Source organism: Gastrolobium bilobum, unplaced genomic scaffold (genome assembly GCF_033153095.1).
Source record: "Gastrolobium bilobum isolate Gb01-03AN ecotype WA unplaced genomic scaffold, APGP_CSIRO_Gbil_v1 utg10606, whole genome shotgun sequence".
Lineage (NCBI taxonomy): Eukaryota > Viridiplantae > Streptophyta > Magnoliopsida > Fabales > Fabaceae > Gastrolobium > Gastrolobium bilobum.
Genome location: NW_026897840.1, coordinates 83573 through 100622, shown reverse-complemented (window position 1 = coordinate 100622; position 17050 = coordinate 83573). Strand labels below are relative to the sequence as shown.

The window sequence follows — 17050 nt, the reverse complement described above, 5'->3', positions numbered from 1 at the left end:
ATTGACAGAAATCAACGGTTAATATATGGTTGTAAAAGATTTTAAACAAAAATAAGTTGTAAGTATATCATCCTCATAAAAACATAACAAAGAAATACAATGAAATTAATAAAAAAAATAAAACCTAATATAATTTTCTCAATCAGTAAAACATAATATAATTTTTAACAAACATTCAAAATTACTAAACAATAACTTTTCACATATCTAATGGGTTGAAAATTATCTTCTTCATTTGGTATCAAAACTATGCATATATGATTATAAGACCCACTTTTTTTTTTAATTATAAAAATAATTCTAAATTTGCATATAGAACCTAAAGTTTATGATAAAATTTTGTTTGGAATTTTTGCAATTGATCTTGAAAATCTTGGAATTTTTGAAATTTTCTAACCATATGAATCTGAAATTTTGGGTTTAATTACATGAAAGTTTAGAAAAAATTTTAATTTTTTTTCAATCGATACATTGAAACCTTAAATTGCTTTGGGACTTTTGAGAAACAAGTTTTTAGTTATCTATTGACACAAAAATTGTTTGAAATTATTTCTTATAGTGAAGGAATTTCGTTCATGAATGTATTGTTACGAAATATAGGGTTCATATTATGAAAGTTTCAATCTTTCTTTAAATTGATATTGTTTCATTGATGTAAAAAGAAAATTGGTTTGAGAGTTTTAGTTCCGCTGTTATTTTTCTCCATTAAAATCTTTTGAAATCTCAATCTAATACACCTCCCTTAATTGTTTACCAAAAAAATAAAAACAGATTTAAATTTTCTTCTTCTAAATAAAAAAATAGATCATTTAATATAGGGGAATAAAAGCTTTATATTCCTAATTCCTCTCATTAAAAATCTTGTGAATCAAGATACTTATGGTTTTGGGGGCTTGACTAATAGAATAGTGCAATTAATTTGACAAATACTACAAAATCCGACACCAGAACAGTAAGTCCAGCAATAATTGTAAGTCCGGCCAACACCAAGCAAGAACAATAATCGAGTAACCCAAAACAAAAACAGAAAATCTTGCCTCCTAATATGTGGCTTTCTTTGCATCCTCAGCAGCTGATTTCTCCTTCAATCTAAGCCACAATGGCATCAACTTTAGCTTCAGTACGTCCGCCCAATACCTAGCAAGAACAACGCTAGAGTAACAAAATCATGTCTCCTTAGGGGGGCCTTTCTTTGCAGCCTCTGCAGCAGCTTTCTCTGCTTCAATCTCAGCCACAATGGCATCAATTTCAGCTTCCTCCAGTTGACGCAGACCATGCTCCTTTGTCATCACAGCAACTTCTATGTTCTTGCCTCCACTCTCAACAACCTAATTACAAATGCCAACAGATACAAGAAACAGTCATAACTGAAGTAAAGTACATTTATAAAAACCCAGTTCCAAAAAAGCATAGCGAGTTAATGACTAGCCCAAAGTAATTACTTGATCCAGTTCAATTTTCAATAGTACTGACTGAGTCAACATGCAACCATAAGATTTACTTACCATGTTTTATTACTCACTTGGCTGACAACATACGAAAAATTTGACATATTAATGTGAAAATAACAGGGGTCAATTTTTTTATATTAAGAAGCCAAGGTATAGACAAGCCACACACCAAGAAAATAAAGGCTTCAAATGCAAACAAGACATGTGCTTCGAATGCTACTGTTAGTCTTCTAAGCTATAATATTGCCCTAAGATGTCCCAAACTCCCAATTATGTATACACCCTAATAGGATCACTTAAGTTCCGGGTGCAAGAGCTCAAAGAAACAAGGGAGATTTACAAAGTAATTCCACCCAATTTTTTTTTGCAAATTAGGAACAATTAACTAAATAAGTGAGCTCAGGTGGCCTACCATGACCCTAGATTAGGGTAACTAATCGCTCACCCTAATTTTTTTTTTTCCCGCTAAAAACTAAATAAGTGATTAGTCAAGTCAATATATGGTTAACCCATCAACCAATATTCTAACATTGTAAACTGCTTGTATGGTTAATTGTTCCTAAGCATAAAAAATATTTCACCAATAATTCCTAAACTGCAATTCTTCGAATAAAAAAAAGGGAGAATTAAGCGCCAAGGCAAAAAGTAGACTACAGCAGGGATTTTTGCAACACTTTTCAAACATCTTAATTGTACCAGAATATTTCATAAAATACAACATTAATGTCTTCAGAATTTAGTTAATTTGTAAAGTGGTGGTTTGGTTCCATGAATGCATAAGAAATTCAGAAACCAAATAAGAATATGTACAGCTTAAGTAACCACAAGCCATAATCTCTTCACACTACCTGCACTAATTCACACCTTTTACTTTAAAAAAAAAAAATCCAAAATGAAGGAAGACCTTTTCGATCAAGTTAACCACATATCCCTCAAAGATAGATTGCATATATATTTTTTTTTTTCATATATTGTATCATAATTACTAGTAGAGAAATGATCATAAAAATGATTAGAAGTTGGGAACCAAAAAGTAACAGACAAGTTTGGATGATATTCCAGACAATCATATAATTGAGTACAACAGAAGGACATAGTTAAAATTGAGACTGTATGTTATGTTTACTTCCATAAAATACCAAATAATGTACTGGATAGCTTGCAAGAAAATGTATCAATGAACCAGGGCATGAAAGCTAATAATGTCATAAACTATAAATTGAACATTTAATGCATAAATCATATATTGAAACATGGGTATATTTCTACATAAATTAGTGTATATGATTTGTGTTCTATACATTAGAATGTTTGTTCTGTCTTACACGTAGATGATTAATCTGTAAAGAACCACTTCAACCCAAAACCTTAAGGTGTTGGGTGAGGGTCTTTTTAATGATTTATATTACACTCTAACACCCCTCCTCACACAAGAGCCCTTTGGGCTAGAAGCGTGGATATTGCACAGGCCCAATTTTTGGTTTACCTTTTTGTGTGTTTTTTTTTTTTTTTAAATTCCGCTTTAAAGTGAGGGGCGGTGAGGATCGAACATCGAACTTGTGATCTTGTAGTCACTCAAGCTTTGATACCATGTAAAGAACCACTTCAACCCAAAACCTTAAGGTGTTGGGTGAGGGTCCTTTTAATGATTTATATTACACTCTAACAAAATCCATCCAAAAATTCCTTACTTGATTCCTAATTTGCAATCACCAGCTTTTCTAAAGGTTTATTTTTTATTCCAATTCATTAACCTCACAAAACATATAGACTGAAGACATTATCTTAAAGTTCCTCCCAAGCCATTGACTACAGATTTTATATGCAAGAGAGACACAGATAAAGACCTTGACCAGAAAAGGACAGTGACTACATCGTTGAGCAAGAAAAAATGGTGCAGAAAGCAGCAATAAATAAATAAATAAATAAAAAGAACTGAGAATGGTTTCCCCAGCACAAAAAGAACAAATGAACTCACTTCAAGCAATGCTCGGATAGCCAATTTTAGAGTCTCTTGCCCAGAAGTTTCTTTATAATTCTTCTCTAGGAACTCCCGAATAGAATTTGAGTTCCTTCCAGTTGCGTTAGCTTTCCAAGCAGAAAATGTACCTGAAGGATCCGTTTGGTACAAGGCAGGTGTTCCGGAATATGGATCAAAGCCAACAATCAAAGTGGAAAGGCCAAAGGGTCGCACGCCACCACTTTGCGTGTACTTTTGTTGAAGACCCGCAATGTAACGAGTTATGTACTCAACAGTCACGGGATCCTCCACAGTAAGCCTGTGGCTTTGACATTCCACCCTTGCCCTGTTTATAAGCACACGGGCATCGGCTTTTAGTCCAGCACAAGCAAGTGCAATGTGATCATCCAAATTTACAATCTTTCTCACCGTTCTGCATAACAAAAAAAATTAAACTTTATGATGTAAAAAAAAAAAACACTGTACAGTCCAATTAGTGTTCAGAATAACTTATAAAAGCGATTTTTCTCTAAAAATTAAGCAAAATCAAGCATGCACTAAACACACGAATTTATAAGTTTTCAAAAACCCTAGAAGCTAGTCTCATGGACCCTAACATCAGATTTTAGCGTAATCTAAAGAGAAGTGGGATTTTAACCTTGAGAATCTGTTATAGAAAGCTAATTTAAACAGAAAAAGCGCAATCCAAACCTAATTAGAATTTTAGGGCAAGGTGAAATCAAACTAAATAGGAAAACTTCAGAAACCTAGAGTCTTGGAGCTTGGCGGTTGATTTCTTCTCGACGCCGAGAACGACGTTGTCGGTGCCGCGGACGCCAACGGCGGCGTTGCCTTTGCGAACAGCTTCGAGTGCGTATTCGACCTGGAAGAGATGGCCGTCCGGTGAGAAGACGGTGATTGCTCTATCGTACCTCGCCATGCTTATGCTTCTCTTCGAATTCAAATCTCGATCAAAATGAACTGCTTCTTAACCAACAAGTCAAGTATAAGTGTGCTGTGTGGGTGTTCCTTTTTTTTTTTTATTAGTTTTTGCTTCTTCTTCTTTCTTTTTCTTTTAAAAAAATTATTTTAAAAAAGTTTAGATATGTTTTACTAGTAGGAAAATACATTTTACTACAATTTTTTTAGGCTAAATTACAAATTAGCCTCCTGCTTTAGTTGTGTTTCAAAATACTCTCCTATACTTTCAATTAAAACAATTTACCTGCTTGTACTTTTGAAAATTATCAATTAACCATGTCTCTTAAAATTTTATCCCATTCTGTTACATATTCCATCCCATTCTGTTAATGTAATGTGAGTAAAATTTCTATATTGTCTTCTTCCCTCCAAAGCCAAAATGAGAAAAACAATTTGTGTCCCTATAGTAAGAAATGAGAGACATCCACAGGAAGCAAATTAACCATAGGAAAATGGCATTACCCTACCTCCTGAAAAGCAATGCACTTTCTTGACAGAGTTTCTTCACTCTTTGAAGCTTCATATCAGAGACAAATTGTTCATCGTGGTGGCGGCAATTCGGAAACCTGTTTCCATACCCAAAATTCTGCCTCTGAGGATAAGGTCCAGGACGAGGAAGAAGACCAGCTCCTCTATCATTTTGAAACCCGGGCTGCCAACGACCACGGCCAAACCCCCCTCTACCCTGATTATTCGCATTGCGGATGACAGCAATACTGCAAGAGAAAACCACGTCTTGCCATAAAACGAATTATGAAAGAAAATCAACGATGTCATTTTCTTTAATTCATTAACATTTTCCAACAACTGCAACAATTCAGAAGCACCATGGTAGGATAGAAATCCTAAAATGCCTTGTAGATGCAGCGATGTACCATTACAACACAAACCGGGAACACATGATGTTTAGTTATCAGGCATAGTCTTTCACCTTCTTATCCTAAAAGTTCATTACGTAACATCACCTTACATTGTCTTCTTGAAAACCCACGTCAAATTTTAACGGAGGTGGATTGAGGATGAGGTGTGAAAGATTGGGTCATTTGATATTCTAACGGAGATGGATGAAATTTTAACAGATATAGTTAATTGTTGAATGTTTAATTGTTGAATGTTGAAAGTAAAAGCATGTAAATTGATTTAATTGAAAGTATAAAAGGGTATTTTGAAATACAACTAAAGTATAAGAGGGTAAATTGTAATTTAGCCATTTTTTTATTATATACACTTTTTTTATAAACATTATTTTAAAAAAATTTAGATATGTTTTATTAGTAGGAATATAATTTCTAGTTTGGACGAAACAAAATTATTTTATATATAAAAAAAATTGGATGAAATTCGCTTATTTTTTTATTTCTCTTCCTCTAAGTGGGTCATAATAATTATTATTTTATATGTGTATTAGATAAAATTGTGAGAAATTAAATTCCTTTAAAAGAAAACCTTTGCATATAGTTAATGTTGAATATGTTGGGAACTCGGTTCTCTCAAGCTCGGCTAAGCAGCCTTTGTGCGGAAGTCAATCAACAATATCCTGATCTTGGATTTCGACAATACCTCGGCCTGAACTTCACTAGGTCGGGCAACGCAACGGAAAATCAAAAAACGCAAATAGAAGAGAGAGAAGAAGAACACAAATAGATTATAACATGGAAAAACCTTTTCCAATGAAGAAGTAAAAATTCACGGGACTTAGTCCAAAACAAAAATCCACTATGAAAATAATGGTTACAAATAATCAAATTCACCAATGTGATGGTTAACTCAACCTCTCCAACAATGATGATAATCAAACCTCCCTAGAGAAGTTTCACACAAACTCTCTCTAGAAATCTCTCAAATACAAAGCATAAAGCTTTCCTCAAACAATTTTTCTCTCAAATTTTTAATCTCTCTCTTAATCTCTAACCTAGCCTCCACCCACAACTAATTAATATATAGAGGATGTGAGATCTAGATTTAGGATTTTTAGGAAACCCCTTAATGAACTTAGGCTTAGCATTGAAGGAGGAAGCCCAACAGAATACAACGTGGAAAATAGATAATGTTTTATAAGAAAAAAATATATACCCCTTAAACTTTGAGTGAGTTGTTGTAAATAACCATCTAAACAATATAAAGTAGAAATTATATTCCTTAATTATGCATATGGTAGTAATTATGATTTTCATTCAAATTATTGTCACATCTAAATGATGGTCAAACTCACATGGGTATCACGTGATGTTTCTTTTCCTACTCTCTTTCCCCTTTCATATTCAAAACCTACCCAAGAAAATACACTCCTCAGTGATGTAATTGCAATTTTCCCTTTATTATAAAAAAATTAAATTGATCATAATATTAGCTATCGCATATGTTATAAACAAAGAAATTATTGCTTATTGTAAGTTAGATAATTTATTCCATGTCATTGGTTGTATGTAAAGTGTATGACAATGATATCAATTTGATATTCTATTTACTGGCCTTGCATCTAATGAGATGGAAGTGGGGAAAAATAATTCAAAGTAGATTCTTACAATTACATGACAAAGATTCATTGAGAAGAGGACCCATACTCCTTCTGCCTTAATACATTTATTTATTTCATTTGGCAGTATGTAAATAGAAGTTGGTAACTGGGTGAAAATAAAGTTTTTCCTTCTTCACAGTGCAGTCATAAAGCACACAGAAAAAGAGCACTAAACTTCAGCCATTTACTTGTACAAGTGAGTTAAGTCAGGAAAATTGGACTACGTTTCTACAATACATGGGTCAAGCTATGATTTCCGATGTTAACATGTGGTAAACTTACTATGCATATCTAAGCTGCCTAAGCCATCCACTGTTTGCTTGGGCTTTAAGTGAGAATTCAAGATGATCTTTTAGTGAGTGAAAGAATGGTGGACACCATCATCTTGAAGTCAATTGGCTTAGTTAAGTAAGCATCCATGCCCACCTCAAGGCATTTGGCTTCATCACATGACATTGCATGGGCTGTAAGAGCAACAATGGGAATGTGCAAGCCTGTTCCCACTTCTGATTTCCTGATTGCTTTTGTTGCCTCATAGCCATCCATCTTTGGCATCTTATTTTCCACAAAGACATGAAGAATCAGAACATTTAAGAGGATTTTCACTTATTGTTAAAAAAAAGTTACCTACTATATATGTATATATTCTAGCTCATACCTGACAATCCATTAGGATCAAGTCATATGGAGGGTAAGTCAAAATCTCTGTTTGAGATCTTGTGTTTCTTTCCTTTTGGAGAGACTCCCTTGTACAATCTTCAGCATCGAGCTTGCAATTGAGAGCATCTACTGCTTGTTGTCCATCTCCTACAGCAACAACAGCAGCTCCCATTTTTTCAAGCATTATGGTTGCAACCCTTTGAATTACTGGTGTATCTTCTGCAAGCAAAATCCTTAGGCCCTCGAGAGATTTCTTTCCATTTATTGCTTTACTTGAGCTGGTGATCCTATGTGTTGCTCCACATTCAGAATCTTCATCTTGAGCTTCTGCTGGAAAGGATGCTTCTTTAGTGGACAGTGATTTAGGTTTGGTGTCTTCAGTGGCATCATTGGAATTGGGGTTACTCTGACAAGACTCTTCTTCCCTCAAATTATTGTCTTGTAAATATTCATTGGTTAATCTAACAAAGCCGTTATTCATCTGATCTGGTGATGGTGGATTTTCAATTGGTTTGTCTCCACTGGCACTTACAGGATTTGAACCAACCTTTTCAGATATGTCAGAATCATCAGAGCTAGCAACATCAAAATGAGTTGAATCAATCTCAAGAAACTCGTGCAAATCACCCTCTTTCATTGTGGTCCTAGGAGCAGTCATGTTTTTCTTTTGTAGCTCAAGATTTCTTTCCTTTATGACAGCTTCCAGAATATGAATCATTTTTGCTTTGTAAAGTGGTTTGTTGACCATGAGGATATGCCCTTTCCTACGGAGCTCCATCTTTATGGTATTGGAGGTGTCATGATTTAGCATCCATACAAACTTTGCTCTCCCAAAGTACCTGTGAAGGAAGTTAAGCTGTTCCTTCCATATATCTGTGCTCAAGTCAAGTAGCTCAATGTCAACAACAATGACAAAAGTCGGGTTCCTCATATCTTGAATGTTGAGTAGTTTAGAATTCAATCTCTCATTTACTAGATAATTTGCATCCAAGTCATTATTATGGACTGAACTTTTTGAATGAAAGAGTTCCCTCAAAATTTGAGTTAGTCCATTCCAATCAGACGCTTCCATTGTGCACACCCCGTTTTTCTGTAACCACTTGGATGTAATTACTCGACCCATGTTGCCGTGCAGTGCAAGCAGTACCTGCATTGACATTCTTATTATTTAAGACCCTGCTTATTATCCTTGCAGTGATCTTATGTTACTGAATGTATAGGGTCCGATTAAAATGTCCATGAATGCACTTGCTTTTAGTGAAATGCACATTTTTCAACATTAATTAAATATAATTTTAAAAAGTCCATACAAAAGTCAGCATTAATTGATAAAAGTATATTCTTACATACGTAGACACGCACACAAGCATATAATATATGATATTTTAAATATTATTCACCAAGAAAAGTGATTCTGCTCACCACGAAGCCACTATCTGTCAAATCTACTGCACAATGTTGTTCTGTGACATCCATGGGTGCATTGAGTAGCAAGCATAATCGCATCAGTGTTCCTGGGCCCTCCTTTTTGACAACCTTGATATCTCCACCCATCTTATTAACCTGCCACCCCAGATTAGTAATGAGATGAAATGAAACTATATTCAAGTAAGCAAACTCACAATTTGTTTTAGAAGAGAAAAGGACATATACAGAAGGAACTGATAAACCTTGTTGATATGAAACCATACTCTTCTAAAATAAAAGGCAGTGCTCTTGTTTACTGAACAAGATACTATTTTTTATTTTTTTTATTTTTTAGTTTAAAACAAGCAGACACATCTAGTGTCATTCATCAAACCCATGCATTATGAATGGTGATTGTACTTTACTTATGTGAAACTTTGCACATTAAGGGTGTTACTCACCAAGTTTCTGACAATGCAAAGACCAAGACCAGTGCCTCCATGCCTGAAATGAGTAAAGGTTTCAAAACTACATAAATCTTAAGTCCATAGCATTTAAAAAGTTCTTAAAATATTGGATATAAGTTTCGTACTAATTTTGAAGTTTAATGACAATCTCATAATAATATCATGATTATTAGTTAGCTAAAATGTAACTCCTAAAAGACTTCTATCTTGTCATTGTTAAAAATTTAAATTACTTACAGTCGAGTAGTTGATGGATCAGCTTGCTCAAAGCTTTCAAACACAGAATCCCATTTACTTGGGTCAATACCTATATCACATATCAGGAAGCAAATCATAGTGATTAATCTTTAAATTTGTTTTTATTTTGACACAAAAGGAACGGTTCTCAATGTAATTTTTACAAACAAGTTTTAAGGTTCATACCACAGCCTGTGTCATCAACTTCAAACCAAAGTATCAGTTTGTTATCTCTTATAGATGTTCTCTTTGCGTGGTTTGAATTTGGCTTCTCTCTGCTCTTTTGTAAACTCCGTGATTTCTTCAGGTCAAGAGGAAAATTTGGACTATCAGTGCAAGAGTTTAGGTTTTCACACCATCCTCGCAGAATAATGTGACCCGCTGCAATACATTTGAAAGAGTTTAGATTAGTCTTTTTTCAGAGTTTCAGTGCTTTATTGATTCATAATAATTGACCCATTTAATAATTCTTCGATTCTCAAGGAACATGCTAATTAATATTGACATGATCACAAGTTTCTTCAGCAAAATCAGATCAGACAATCACATTTTTTCCTTTTATATTTGAATGGCTTTCATTTGATGCTTGCACACAAAACTAAATTTATTTAAATAAATGACACTTATTCTCGAAAAAATTGAATAAACTCAAAAGAATAATTGCAATACATTGTCAAAGAAAATTAAATAAAATTGTCAGAGAAGAAAAGATTAGGGTTCAGAAACACCACAAATGATTGACAATTTACACACAGTAGGAGCTAACTACAAAACAACCAAAACTAACTCTCACATTGTAGTCCAGTTATTATGTATTACTCCTCATAAGAGAAACATGCCTGAAAAGAAGAAGCCTTTCATCTATGCTCCAAGGTTCGCACTCCACTATTGTAACAAAATTAGACCATAAAAAAATTGACTTACATGGAGTAAACTTGATTGAATTGTTGATCAAATTTGCAAATATTTGAACTACCCTAGCAGAATCACCGCGAACTACCTTTGGCATATCATCTGCAGAAAAATTATAGGCTAGATGCATCAGAAACTTGTTAAGAGAACTTCTAATCATCAAAATGAGATTCATACCAGATAGGTCTAAAACCGTCTCTACATTGTGGTTGATGCATTGGACAGAAAACATATCTACAAGCCCTTCAAGTTCCCGTCCCAAATCAAATTCTGCATATTCTAGGACCAGTTTTCCAGATTCCACCTAAATGCAATAAAATATGAGGAAGCTTTTTGGCAGAAGTGCGGTTTTATTACAATGGTAAATGAACTTGGAATTGGTTTTCAAATATTCTTGAGCAAAAGGCTTAGCTTATACTCACCTTGCTCAGATCCAATATGTTGTTAAGAAGACGTAGCAGAGCAGTTGAGCATTTTCTTATTTGAGTAACTGTTGAGTATTGTTCATTTGTGAGACAGTCATCAGATATAAGAATGTCAAGCAACCCGATTACTGCTGCCATAGGTGTCCTCAGTTCATGACTGTAATACACCCAAGAAAAAAAAAACCATGAAACACATTTGTGAATGCTCAAAGGAAAGATCATCTTAGACTCATAAAGCAAATAACAAAGATAGGCTTTTAGAGTAGCTTTCCAGTGTTATATGCCTCAAAACACAATTCAGTTTTGGAAATACATAAAATATGTAAACGTATATGCCTCAGATTCCTTGAAGCCATTGATCGGCTGATGGATATATTGTTCCTAGATCTCTAAATTAAAAACTTTAGATCATAAATTGGATAAAGCAAGCTCTTATTGTATGTATTTCCAAAACTGAATTTGAAAAACTAACCTCATGTTTGCAAGGAATTGACTTTTATAATTGCTTGATGCCTCTGCCTTCCTTCTTGCTTCCAGTTGATTTATCAGTTCAGCTCTTAGATTCATTTCCTTTGATACTCCGTTTGTCAATATCAAAATGCAAACACACCCAATGACTAAAATACATAATGAGGCTGATATCAGAATAACCAACGTTTTGAATGCTCTTTCATCTACCTTCCCCATGATATACTTTCTTGGTATGATAATTACACCTACCTGCACAAAGTTTAAGTCATTAATTCATAGACACTCAAAAAGTATAACAGGATATTTGTTTTACTCAAAACAGAAATAAAATAGAGGCAGAAATTTTTCCTGGAATTTATGCTTAATAGAACTATTAAAAAAAAAAATCTTCTTTATCATCAACAGATATTTTTAAATTTTAAAAGTAATGTTCAATAAGATCAAATGTAAGGAACAGGTGCAGTATCTTGAAATTTTACCAAAGGAAGTCTCTTCAAGTTTAGGAAGAATGAGTCAATGTAATATTGCTGGTTGCCTAGCATGGCATTCTCTACATGAACCTCATGACTTGGAGGAAAATTGTTCCCATAAGTTCTCTGTAACCATTCGGCTCCCAGTTTTATTACATCATCTTCACAGTCAACAGCCATCTTAAGCTTGGGAGGCTTTGTTGAATTTGTGAGCAGAGGTGCACTTGTGGAAGTTGCAAGTAAGTAACCTTCTTGGGAAGTCAAATACATATGGCCACTATGCAACTCAACTAGTTCTCTCATTAGCTGTCCTACACTATAAAGTGCAGTTGTGACACCCACAACTGCCATGATACTCTTATTAGAAGAGTCCCAAACTGGCAATGCTGCTGAAAGCAATGGTGAATCTGTAAACTTGCTCACTGCAACATGCCATGAAGCTACACCATCAGGTACTTGGGAAAGGCCAGCTATGTTGATTAAGTCTTCAGGTGCAATTTGCATAGCTTTTCCTATCTTCTCGCCACTGATAGGATCAAGTGGTTCGCGGTACCAAATGGCAGAATAGTTACCATGAATGGCTTTATCTTCCCAAGCTTGATGTGTTGAAAAGGAATTGATTTCGTTAGAGTTGCTGGCACCTATGGAGTAATTTGCAAGATCAGAGTAGATGTAAAATGTATTGTTATCCTTCAGATCTCTATGGAATGCCTGCACAAATCCATTCTTATAATTGATAGTTATTGAGTTGAGAGCTTTTCTACTAGCAAACAGCGCCCATGTCACAGCCCTCATCGCTTCATACAGCTGCTAGAGTTTGAACATTACAAATAAGCAAGAAATAATCGGTTAACAAGACAAGTGCTAACATGGTTTCAAACAATAATAGCAAATAAAGAGTGTGTATGTGTGTGTACATATATATAGATGATAGAGTTGAAACATTAGAAATAAACAAGGAATCATTGGTTAATATGACAAGTGCTAATATGGTCTCAAACAATAATAGCACAGGAAGTTATATACATATATATTGATAAAATAAGAGCATAGTAAAGAACAAATCTCGGCGTACAAGACTCCTCAACTTGCAAAGATAAGGACGAGGGTCGATTGTACAGAGTCTTATCTTTACATTTTTGTATAGCTGCTATTTCTCTCATACTCGAACCTGTGACCTTCCGGTCACAAGGAGCAACCTTATTGCTACTTCTCGGCTCACCTTCTAATATAAGAGCGTAATGAATAATAAATTAAGAGTCAACCTCAACTTGCTCTGCTTGAGTTGCAGGGTTGCTATAACGTCTGATCACATACTGGGAAAGCCTGACCTGAGCATTTGTAATTTCAGCAGTAGAGTTCAAAATGTTCCACATACGCAAGATGGGACGTTGCAGAAGTTCATAACGCAGACCATATGCCAAGCTATTAAGTGATTTTCTTGTATAAATCTTCGTGAAATGCCATGTCAGTATAGTAAGCAGCCCTATCAAGATGGCTAGCATGACCTGCATAAAACAAAATAAGGGTTGGTTAGATCAACAACATAGGTTTCACTTTCTAATCTTCTTCAAAGAAGGGTCTCATCTAGTAGCCTTTTTCTTCACCGCTAGTTCTCTTAATTTTTCATGGCAGTTTAGCCATGTCTATGGACTATGCCTCATTTATGTAATTTCCAATAGCAGTAAGAATATCTTTCTACATATCAACCATTACGTAACTGCAGCAAATAACAAATTTAGAGACCAAAATTTAACTTCATAAGATGGGTGTTGTGAAGAATTCACTGACCATGATTGCTAGTCGAACCACAAACACACTATAGTAGGATGAGAGACAATGACTACTAGCATACTGGAATTCTTCTTTTTCCACATCGCTCTGGAAAGTTCTTCGACCTCTTGGGGTGCTGCTTTTCTTCCACAAAGTGTTACAACTGCATAATCTATCAAACATGTCTATGCACTTATTACCCATAGGTAAGCTTGAACCTGGTGAAGATACAGAACTTTCAGAACAGGTTTCGTCTTTGTTTTCTGCCATAACTCTGCTGATTCCTGAAGCTATGAGCTTATAAAGTAACACATCAGAGAGGTTCCAACTTGTTTATGTCTATGCCCGCGTGTCAGATAGAGAAAGCCACTATGATTCAATGTTATATATATATACATATATATGGAGAATGAAAAGAGAGAGATTGAGAGCGTGTCTTCGCTGATAAGTTGCACAGTTAATTAAGAAAGTTAATTAATTAATTATATGAAATTAAAAAATAATTTCATAATTGACCGTATAATTATTATAAGGCTCTAATAATTATAGTAAGTGAGTAAGAATGCTGAAAGTCGCCTTTCGGAAGAAAAGTACAGATACCTGTTCTGCTAGTCGGTATAAATACATACCGAAAAAGTATCCCGAAAAATTATAATAAGTGCATGATAATTACTAGAATAATATGTAGGACTTGTAAAACGATTTTCAAGTCAAAATAATGAGAACAGTGTCAGAAACTGGTACTGGCTATGAAAAGCGCGTACCGGAAAGATGCTCCAAAAATTATAAGAAAAATATGATAATTCTTGTAAATTTGAGTAGGTTAAGATCCAAAGTTTAGGATTAAAATACTAAGCGTAGCAATTAAAATTAATACTGTGTGTTTAAGGCTTAAGTGGGCCTATATAAGGCCATGGCACACATTTCTAGGTCAGAAATGGTGCCTCCTACGTGACATTTTGAGAGCTTGGCTGCTGCCACCCTTCTCCTTGGTCACCTTTGCATGAAACACCTTCAAGCCACCTCTTTTCTTTGATTTCTTCACACTTTCTCCTTGTAAACACCTTAGGTGAGTGGGAAACACTTTGATGAGTGTGTTGAGAGCTTCTTTTATGAGTTGGGTGAGCTGCCTTGTGAGGTTAAGGTGCTGAGTTTTCTGAGTTGTGAGGTTGGGGCCTTTGTCTTGTGTGTGGAGGCTCCAAGAAGCTTCCTTTGTGAGGAAAGGGCCAAGCTTTGGTAGCATTTTCGCTCTCCATTGAAGTCAGTACCTTGGAGCTGTTGTGTGAGCTCCAAGAGCACCCATTTTGATGAGTTTAAGCTTTGGTAAGTTGTACCAACCTTGGTATTGAGTTTTGTTGCTTAAAGATGAAGTCTTGGCATATTTAATGAATTAAACAAGTAACCAACTGTCATGTGAACCTAAATGGACCTTAAGATGCATGTTTTAGCTTCTGGAAATGTTAAAAATGGAACCTTGGAAGGATATCTTCGCGAAATGCAGAAACTGCATTCTGTCGCGAAATATCCGGATATTTGCCGTGGAATATACGGATATGGGGATCTGGATATCCGGATAGTGATATCCGGATATTGCCAGAGTGATATCCGGATATTGCCTGTGAGATATCTGGATATTGGATATCCGGATATGTCCCCGAGGAATATCCAGATATTCTGGGTTTGTGAGGAACAATAGCGTACTGTTCATCCAGAACTGATCTATGGGTTTGTGGACCCTAGTTTGAGGAAGTTGAACTTCTGTAATTAATTAATGTGAGTAAGAATCATATGATTAAGGGCTTATGGCTTGTGTGAAGCCTTAAGACGTAAAACGTAATGGAAAGGCGTTGTCTTAATATTGTATGCTTGCGGTGCATGTTTATTGATATATTATTGGTCCATAACAGATTGTGAATCTGCTGTGTTTGGACTTTGAGCTGTGGACTCTTGGCTTTGGGTGTTAGCTTGCAAGGTAAGCTTTCGTGTCCTCGGTTTAGCCATGTTGTTAGGGGTGTTCGCGGTCTGGATTGGATTGGTTTTGGAAGCAAAAATCATCTGATCCAATCCTTTCGGTTTGATCATATAATCATCCATTCGGTTTTGATTTTTTTTCAAATCCGATCCGATCCGATCCAATTTTTTTCGGTTTGGATTGGATCGATTTTCGGTTTTTTGAAAATCCTAAAATTTATTTCATGATTATTGTGCAAATGACATCTTTTGTATATATTGGCTTTGTAATTTTTTTTTTGAAATACAAAAGCATTAGTAAACTATAATATAATTTTTTTTAATTTTGGCAATGAGATATGAAGCTCTACAAAGATAAAATTTTGTTGATGAGATATGACTAGATTTTTTCTTGGGTTTAGTTGATGGGTTAATGGGTCTTGGGTTTAGAAATTTTTAGGCTATGATTAGGAAAATACCCAAGTAGGTAGAAGAAAATTAATATATTGGATCGGTTTGGATTGGATCGGTTTTCATCAACCCATCCAAAAATCCAAAAACCGATCCAATCCAATTAAAATTTGCGGTTTTTTATCGGTTTTCGATTTTCGGTTTATTCGGTTATCGGTTCGGTCACCGCGGTTTGAATCGGTTTGGATCGGTTGATGAACACCCCTACATGTTGTGGTTCCACCATGTCCCATGGGGGTATGGTTATATGCATGCTGTGTTACATGCTTTTGATATATGAAATGCTGTTGAGCTTTATGTGTTAATGGCTTTTAATATGCTTGTGTTGTTCCATCTTGATGGTAAGTCTGAGTATGTGGCGTCATACAAGACGGTGATCCGGGGTGGATGCAAGTAGCGTTTTGCACTATTTGTGGGTATTAGACGTATATAAATCCTGCATTTCTCTGACCAGTAGAATAGAATTGACACACATGACATTATTATCTGCTGCATTGCACTGTTTTAGAAATGATATTGATGAACTGCTTTTAAACTTATATTGCACATGTAAGTGAGCTTGAGGTGGAAGATCCTTGATGACCTCTTGCCTTACTGAGATTTATTGTTTAGAGATCTCACCCCATGTTTGGGGAATGCTTATTTCAGGTTCAGGTAGTATGGTCATTGATGCCTCTGGCGGCAGGAGGCCAGAGCTTAGCTGATTATGATATTTATGTTGTATTGTTGTCATGACTGGATTGGATGTTGTTTATGTTTTTTGCTCTTTATGTTTTGAGTTGAGACTTATGTTGGGCTTTGTTGCCTTATTTGGGTAAGCATGAGAGTTGTCCATGCCACTATGTTGTTAGTACTTTTGAGTCGAGTTGTATAAACTGCTAGTGGTCCGGTCTACGT

At 35.2% G+C, this 17050-nt stretch overlaps 2 protein-coding genes across 3 annotated transcripts; both read right to left on the bottom strand.

Moving 5' to 3' along the window:
* Positions 1-828: 828 nt before the first annotated feature.
* Positions 829-4422, bottom strand: LOC133310763 (proteasome subunit alpha type-7). The gene is made up of 3 exons (XM_061511749.1): positions 4179-4422; positions 3430-3844; positions 829-1328 (listed from the first exon to the last, which is right to left on the bottom strand). Exons 1-3 carry the CDS (start codon positions 4349-4351, stop codon positions 1167-1169), a joined length of 750 nt encoding a protein of 249 aa, XP_061367733.1. The 5' UTR covers positions 4352-4422; the 3' UTR covers positions 829-1166.
* Positions 4423-6974: 2552 nt separating this feature from the next.
* Positions 6975-14004, bottom strand: LOC133310762 (histidine kinase 1). Of its 2 annotated transcripts, XM_061511748.1 has the most exons (14): positions 13751-14004; positions 13225-13467; positions 11969-12766; positions 11491-11738; positions 11016-11175; positions 10771-10897; positions 10606-10695; positions 9868-10062; positions 9682-9751; positions 9439-9481; positions 8993-9133; positions 7927-8717; positions 7569-7848; positions 6975-7465 (listed from the first exon to the last, which is right to left on the bottom strand). In XM_061511748.1, exons 1-14 carry the CDS (start codon positions 14000-14002, stop codon positions 7250-7252), a joined length of 3654 nt encoding a protein of 1217 aa, XP_061367732.1. In that variant the 5' UTR covers positions 14003-14004; the 3' UTR covers positions 6975-7249. The 2 variants fall into 2 exon arrangements, with proteins under 2 accessions (XP_061367732.1, XP_061367731.1); XM_061511747.1 differs by having other exon boundaries at positions 7569-8717.
* Positions 14005-17050: the final 3046 nt, after the last annotated feature.

Coding starts and splice junctions, on each gene's coding strand:
- LOC133310763 (XM_061511749.1), bottom strand. CDS start 4,351: ATGGCGAGGTACGATAGAGCAATCACCGTCTTCTCACCGGACGGCCAT. Junction 3,845..4,178: donor GCCAAGCTCCAAGACTCTAG/GTTTCTGAAGTT, acceptor TTTGTTATGCAG/AACGGTGAGAAAGATTGTAA. Junction 1,329..3,429: donor CTATCCGAGCATTGCTTGAA/GTGAGTTCATTT, acceptor ATTTGTAATTAG/GTTGTTGAGAGTGGAGGCAA.
- LOC133310762 (XM_061511747.1), bottom strand. CDS start 14,002: ATGGCAGAAAACAAAGACGAAACCTGTTCTGAAAGTTCTGTATCTTCA. Junction 12,767..13,224: donor CTCAAGCAGAGCAAGTTGAG/GTTGACTCTTAA, acceptor AAACTCTAGCAG/CTGTATGAAGCGATGAGGGC. Junction 8,718..8,992: donor TGACAGATAGTGGCTTCGTG/GTGAGCAGAATC, acceptor ATGTCAATGCAG/GTACTGCTTGCACTGCACGG.